Source organism: Apis dorsata, unplaced genomic scaffold (assembly GCF_000469605.1).
Source record: "Apis dorsata unplaced genomic scaffold, Apis dorsata 1.3 scaffold_92, whole genome shotgun sequence".
In the NCBI taxonomy this organism is placed as follows: Eukaryota; Metazoa; Arthropoda; class Insecta; order Hymenoptera; family Apidae; genus Apis; species Apis dorsata.
Window position 1 is genome coordinate 1,398,695 of NW_006263390.1, and position 8,262 is coordinate 1,406,956.

General features: G+C 32.0%; 2 protein-coding genes across 2 annotated transcripts; both read left to right on the forward strand.

Moving 5' to 3' along the window:
- The first annotated feature begins 88 nt into the window (after nt 1-88).
- LOC116185074 lies at nt 89-1,554 on the forward strand. Its single transcript, XM_031508651.1, has 3 exons — nt 89-307; nt 573-708; nt 1,214-1,554. Exons 1-3 carry the CDS (start codon nt 114-116, stop codon nt 1,322-1,324), a joined length of 441 nt encoding a protein of 146 aa, XP_031364511.1. The 5' UTR covers nt 89-113; the 3' UTR covers nt 1,325-1,554.
- On the forward strand, nt 1,323-6,288 carry LOC102672697 (tubulin beta-1 chain). Its single transcript, XM_006611803.2, has 2 exons — nt 1,323-1,596; nt 4,658-6,288. The coding sequence occupies exons 1-2, from the start codon at nt 1,540-1,542 to the stop codon at nt 5,942-5,944; spliced, it is 1,344 nt and encodes a 447-aa protein (XP_006611866.1). The 5' UTR covers nt 1,323-1,539; the 3' UTR covers nt 5,945-6,288.
- Nucleotides 6,289-8,262: the final 1,974 nt, after the last annotated feature.

Consider the following 8,262-nt stretch of genomic DNA (forward strand, 5'->3'; position numbering starts at 1 on the left):
GAATTTACCTTGATAATAAATATGATCCCCCGTTATTGGTAGGTCCGTTATGTTTGCATACTGCGACTCGTGTCTATCAATGCGAAACAGTGTTTGCACGCTTAACCAAGTACATGCAGAAGAATATACACACACTGAGATGCGCGGGCGTGTACACTATCATGGCTGATTTTTTTCCTTCGAAACGAAGAGCGAGTGATCCATACATGGTAACGGTGAGAAGACTGGCTTACGCGTTGCAACGCGTAACCCACCCTACCTGCTCTCCTGTCGCCACTCGTTCGCCTTCCGTTCTTTTCTCCTGCTTGTAAGCTGCTTTTACATACAACTATGCACACAAACATGTATTATTATTGTCTATCTGAAATTTATTTGCCATAAACTTTTGCATACTATGGAATATTATTGATAATCAAAATCGATAATTAATACCTGTAATTAAATATGCAATAATGAATATTGTTTGTAAAAAAATTGAAAAATGAAAATAATTTTGTTTTATTAATATTGCTTAAAAAAAATTTTTTGCCAAGCAAACTTTCAAATATTTTACACTGGCAATTGTCTCAAAGGCATTTTTTATTAGATCCGCAATATTTGGGTGTGTACGTCTGTGACTCACGTATCGACTTTTCTCCCAGCCAACTTCGAACAAGCAGGGTGGGTTTAAGGCACACCCATCCAGCTAAGGGTAGAGAAGATATATATGTTGATATAATTTTTAAACTTAATTATAAGCATATATTTATATATATTCTATAAAGAGAAAAAAAAAATAAAAAATTTTACATTTTAACGTAAATATATTAAAAAAAATTTTAATTAATAAATTATAATTTTATTAAATTAAAAAAATCCATAAAAATTAGAAAACAATGTACTGTACTTATATATTTCAATGTAATTGTTAAATAGGTCAATTAATCTTTTTTAGTTTGGCAACAATGATATCATATATTTACTATTAAATTTACCAGATTATTAAATTTTTAAGTTATTAATTAAAATTAAATTCTATTAGTATATATAAAAATTATGTATAGGTTAACTGGCTTACATTTGGAAAAAGAATGTTCGAAATCATTAATTATTGATTAATCATTAAAATAAAATAAAAATCATAATTAAATTTGTTGCATCAGAGTTATTATTATTATAAAGAGATAAATTTCAAGAATATCGAAAAAAAAAAGTTGAATTCGTGGGTCGACAGCATTGGCCTGCAATTTTGTCGAATCGAAATTTTGTCAACGATGTCACATCCGCAAAAGTTGGAGCGCAGAATCACAGAGCAGTTGGCAACGCTGCTGACGTTGGCTGGTGAAAAGGTGGCGGGGCTTAGACGCCGACCAATCACAAGCATTATTCGAATCTCCCCACGTCGCTCCCCGCGGTCGTGCCGAAGCTTGAAAATCTGTAACGGACGCCGCTTCCAGGGCATATTCGTTTCTGGGCTCTCGTGACGAGTTAGCGTGTATCTCGTCGTTAGTTCGATAATCGCAGTATACTTCGAAAAAGTCCAGAAAACTACCGAGCAACATGAGGGAAATCGTCCACATTCAAGCTGGCCAGTGCGGTAACCAAATTGGCGCAAAGGTAAGTGTTAAAAACTGTTCGAAATAATTGAATTCGCGACCGCGTGGAAATGAACGCTTCTTTGTTCGGCGTCGTACTTGGTGTTAGTGTTCCTTATAGAATTGTGTCTGTTATGTGCTCAAATGTCCTTTTTCCATTTCATAATTTTAGATTTTTTATATAAAATTTATGGAAAAAAAGAATTTGGGAAAAAATAAAAAAAAAAAAATCATATTTGTTTAATTTATGTCGATCTTTTGAACGTTTTTCTCTTGTATATTATTTACGAAAGCTTATTTACGTGGAAAATAATTCAAATTTTATAAATGTTATAACGATCGATTTCAACGAAAGACCGTGTTATACTTCAGCTACGTGGTACGGCTGGCATGTGAAAAAATGGCAACCTCGCTCGGTCGAAGACCTGTCATGGCGACAGAACCAAGCCGGCCGGCTGGTACTTAACGGTTTTTTTTTCTATCGACCCATGTTTTCTAACGAAGTGTTGTTGTTAAATATTAAATGTATATTCTTCAATTTTTTTTTATTTATTTATCGAGAATGTTGTTGAATTTTTAAAAGGAAAAGTATTCGAAATTGTATTTATTTAAAAATTCATAAATGTTTTAAACTCCGAGCAGGGCGTGGTCTATCTCCGGCGTCGAGATACATTAGTTGATGCAGCAACGGAATCGAATGCGCAGTTGCGCGCGCAATTGATCCTGTCTTTCTTACTCTTCTTTCTCTCATCAACATTCTAGAATATTACATATTCTTTACTTGAATCTTTTAGATTCTTCACAAATTCCATGTTTATTTTAATCTTTTTGAATCATATATTTATTATTTACTAATATTTATATCACTTTTTATAGAATTTAATTTTTTTTTAAAAATATTATTTTAAAATAATCATTTTTTTTTTAAAATTAAAATTAGAAATTTGTTCAAATAAATAAATCAATAAATAATTTATTTCGCGAATGAAAACATTCATATTTTCTGATCACATTATATATACATAACTATCGTAACAAATGACTTGTGAGGATAGCGTACGTATAGCAAGTAATGCAATGTAGTTACGCTCTCATAGTTTTCAAGGTTGTTTCATTGAGTCAATGTTCGCTTCCTAAATTATTCATTCCTATCTTATATTATGCTGTCAATTCTTTGACAAAAATATTTTATGCAAATTTTTTATTTAAATTATTACTCTATCGTAATTCACCCATCATCGAACGATTGAGTAATAGTTACAATTACCCATTCAGGGATCTTGTAATCCAAGGACATCTTGTGTTACGTAGTATGGTGAAACGTTTCCAAATACAGAAAGAAGATATCCTTTCGCCATTTTCTTTCGCGTTACTTCGACCGGTTATTTTACGTTGGTAACAACTAGATGGATGTAGTACGAAGATGTAGTATCGATCGTTTTTCAGAATGTAAATTTCTAGTCCGCCATTTTGTGTCGACATCATTCGTACTTCAAAGAATTTCTTTAAATTACTGGCGCGAAAAAATTTTTTTTATTCTTTTAAAAATATTAAAAGGAAAAATTATTACAATTAAAATAATTCTATAAAAGAATTAATAATATATAGTTTTTTTTTTATTAATTTTTTTTTGATATTGATAAATAAGCTATAATTTAATAGATTATGAATTGATTTTTATTATTTTTATTATTGTTTCAATTTTTATTTTGATAAATATTTTAATTAATAAATTGAATAATAAATAAAATAATAGATTATATATAATGTCGAGAGAGAGTAAAATGCATAAATCAAGTATAGTGTTTTATGTTAATTAGACAAGATTGGCATTGCAGTCATCATTTCTATATATAGCGATGACATTGGTGACTCATGTTGCTACGACATTGTACATATATCGTATGTACAATGTGTGGTGGGAGGTAGTAAGATTGGACAGTATTCACTTCCTACTAACGATAGTCATATATGATTATGCTGGCTAATAAACCTATCGTTTCTATATAGGGCATCATAGTTCTCGTAGGCGTGCTATGATTAGAATTAATGTTACTTTAATTATCAGATAGTTCAATAAAATTGAAATTATGTAAAAATGTGTACATAGAAGTTATTTAAGCTAGACAATAGTAAGTTAAAAAAAAAAAAAAGAAGAGGTATAAGATATTTTAAAACGATGTTATGTGTAAACATTACTGACCTAGGATTAAATACTTCTTGAACATCATACGTAATGATAAAGATTGCTATATTAAATAAAGAATTACTTATTGAATAAATAAGACAAACGAAATGTAATATTACATGTATGTTTCTATTCGTTTTATCTATCATTCGATGCGGCACACTGATTAGCTAATTAAAATATTTATTACTTCTTATCTTCTATGGAAAGACCGTTAAACTTCTATTTGAATAATAAGATATCTCATGGCTATATCACACTCAATAGATGGTATTCTAAGAACGCATCGATTTCCAGAAATATACTATAAGGTCTTTGAACTATGGAGAGGTACGTGCAGTTGCGCGCTAACTAATAGAGAAGGCGCATTGTACCATGCATTATATATGTACTTCGTATGTATGCTACGATATGCATTCATTTGTATATAAAACAATAAATTGACGATAATTGAACAATAATTATTATCTCGTAAAATTTGAGCGAAATAGCTAATTTTAATAATTTATATTTGTTTAAAAATAGATTTAAAAAAATGAAAAAAAAAGTACATATGAATATGCATATTTATTATTATAAATTTTTATATATAAATAATCAAAAATAAAAAAAAATTTTCTATTCTTGTTGTCATAATGGATGCTTATATTACAACTAATTACATATGAGCTATTCACTGGTGAGGTCATCGAACTATTCCTCTCGGTCGATAATACGGAAGACTGAAAACGGATGCGAGGGTAATGGTGAGGAGAAAGCATTGACTAGCACCAAGTACGATTTTTTTTTTTCGAATATTCGCATTTCAATATCAATTAAATAACGAAATATAATATAACGAAATATTAAATCGTATAAACATTTTTTTAAAAATATAAATTATTATTTATTATAGTTTTGGGAAATCATCAGTGACGAGCATGGCATCGACCCAACCGGTACTTATCATGGTGACTCCGATCTTCAATTGGAAAGAATCAACGTATACTATAATGAAGCATCTGGAGGAAAATACGTACCACGTGCCATCCTCGTCGATTTGGAGCCAGGCACAATGGATTCTGTTCGCTCGGGACCTTTCGGTCAAATATTTAGACCAGATAACTTCGTGTTTGGACAGTCTGGAGCTGGTAACAATTGGGCAAAAGGTCATTATACCGAAGGCGCCGAATTAGTAGACTCTGTCCTCGATGTAGTCAGGAAAGAAGCCGAAAGCTGTGACTGCTTACAAGGTTTCCAATTGACTCACTCTTTGGGCGGTGGTACCGGATCCGGTATGGGAACGTTGCTCATCTCCAAAATTCGTGAAGAATATCCTGATAGAATCATGAATACATACTCCGTCGTACCGTCTCCTAAAGTATCAGATACCGTCGTAGAACCATATAATGCAACGCTTTCCGTACATCAACTGGTAGAAAATACAGATGAAACTTACTGCATTGATAATGAGGCCCTTTACGATATTTGCTTCCGCACTCTGAAATTATCTACGCCTACCTATGGTGATCTGAACCATCTCGTTTCTCTTACGATGTCTGGTGTTACTACTTGCCTGAGGTTCCCTGGTCAATTGAACGCCGATTTGAGAAAACTCGCTGTAAACATGGTACCGTTCCCTCGTCTTCACTTCTTCATGCCAGGTTTCGCACCACTCACATCTCGTGGCAGTCAACAATACAGAGCTCTCTCTGTACCCGAGCTAACTCAACAGATGTTCGATGCAAAGAATATGATGGCGGCCTGCGATCCTAGGCACGGAAGGTATCTCACAGTAGCAGCCATTTTCCGTGGCAGAATGTCGATGAAAGAAGTCGACGAGCAAATGCTCAATATTCAGAACAAGAACAGCTCTTACTTCGTCGAGTGGATCCCGAACAACGTAAAAACAGCTGTCTGCGACATCCCACCACGCGGTTTGAAGATGTCCGCTACCTTTATTGGCAACTCGACAGCTATTCAAGAGCTGTTCAAACGAATCTCCGAACAGTTCACTGCTATGTTCAGGAGGAAAGCTTTCCTTCACTGGTACACCGGCGAGGGTATGGACGAGATGGAGTTCACCGAGGCCGAATCAAACATGAACGATTTAGTTTCGGAATATCAGCAATATCAAGAAGCCACCGCAGACGAAGATGCGGAATTCGACGAGGAACAGGAAGCAGAAGTCGACGAAAATTAAACGCCTATTCTCTATTCTACTCTACTTACTACCTACGATTCATCCCCTCATCATTGTCCCCTTCGCTCTCGTACTGCTTCTTAACTTTATGCGTTTATGTCTTTCTTTCCTATTCCATCTTTTTTTTTTTAATTTCTTTTTTACATTCTGTGCAGACGCGCTTTTTCACCGATATCACTCCTTGTATTATTCGAATAATTCGAGGAGGAGAATACTTTTTTTATCAAACTTTTTTCTGTATCGTTTATTTGTTTCGATTATGTAGTTTGTAAAGCGCGTCTTTGTATTCAGTGTATAACCGCTCTAGCGGCTACCATCATCTTGAATAAATTATTATCATATAAGTGTACGGTTTAATAAGAATCCCTTATTATTTTCGTACATATATTTTGTCGAATTCAATAATTCATTTTTATATTTATAAAATTATATTGTAGGTGTACTTGTATTTATATTTGTTCCTTTCATCTATCAATTTTTATACTATGACATACAAATTTGAATAAAGTAGATCATGCATTCAAGCAGTACCAAAAAAGATGTAGTTAAATATTCAGCTAGCGTAATTAATTTCAAATTTTATTCAAAAGTAGGTTATAATTTGAATTTCATTTAATCGAAAGTAAAAAGTAAAAGAAAATAGTTTTAGAATGTACGTATAAATAATTAGTAAATGAAATTCTATCTAGAAATTAAAAAGTAACAGTAAATAATTTTATTTAATACTGTAAAATATATCACATTTTTTTATGTCGTAAAAAAATATCCTTTCTTATATTTTATATATAAGTTTCATTAATTCATTATCAGGTTGTGTCGCCATCTATTGAAATAAAATGATCATAAGCGATTGGAATGACCTCTATTCTAATATTTGGAACATATTGGAATTATTTACGACGAAAACAATATTAACCTATCTATGTTCTAAATTATTAAAGAATTTACATTATAATAATATAAATTTAGATTAGAGATCAGTTTGACAAGAAGATTGTTCCACTTTGTTTATCTATAATATTATATAGATTGAATGATAAGCAACTTAATGTTTTTATCAGATCTTATTCTTTCAAATCATTAAAAAAAATCTCGTTTCTGTGCAATTTGGTAAGTTTTAGAAAATAACTAGCGAAAATAAAAGCATTGAAACGAAATTGAAAAAATTGAAATTTTTAATATATTGATTTATGATTTTAAAATTTTTAAATTTTTAAATTTACAGTATATTGAAACATTTTTAATTTACTCATACGACTATGACATAATTTCATTGATATTAAATAGCGATTATAAGCATTTGTAATTGAATAATATATAATACAGTTTAACATAATACAGTTAAATCATTAAAATCGGAATAAAATGGTTTTTCACATTTCAACGTGGAATTGAAACGATTTGATTCTTTCAAATCATTTTGTTTTATGATTTTTTAAAATTAACAAAATAACTTAACATAATATATCGATTGTTGAATTAATTATCATATTATATATTTTTAAAAATGATTTTTATTCATTTTTTTCCAAAAACAGGAAATAATTGAAAAAGTTAAATTCACGAATTGGAGTCAACGAATGGACGAGGAAATATACATTATCGTGATGGTAGATTTTCTTGGACTAATTGTAAGTAGCAGACAACGACCTCATATGACTCATCGTCCGGCTATACGAACCGGCGCGGTCGGTGTCTCGCTCCATGAATTTGACTTAACTCGAGACAGTGTCTACCAATTACGAGGTATACTCTATCCTTGATGTAAAAGAAATTTTTTCGATTTAAAACATGCATTGTCATTTGTATTTGCGAATCGTTCATTTCGTGCGAGGATATGGAGGATATATCAGGTTACAGAAACGAAGAGAAGATAATAGTAATATTTACCGTTTTTTCAATCGATACAGGTATATATGTAGGTAGTATTACAGATATATACATATTATATACTCGAACTGTACTCAAAGAATTGCAATCTCTCGAAAACGAAAACAATATTGAATAAAGAGAGAGAGAGAGAGAGAGAGCAATCGATGGCACGAGACAGGGGTGAAAAACGGACAGAGGGAATGAGTTACAATAATAGAAAAAGGGATTCTACAACGGCAGGGGATCGTGAAACAGTAGCAAGCGCAGCTGGAGACGAAATGACACGACGTGGTTATCGTATTCCTCTCAACAGTGTGTATGACAGTCAAGAAAACCGAGAGACTCACGGCGTTTTTAAGAGTGACTCACTCAGACGAAATGGTCCCCCAGTCCCGTTTTAGTCGTTTTTCTTCCTTTTTTTTTTTTTGTTCAGAAACGTTTCATAC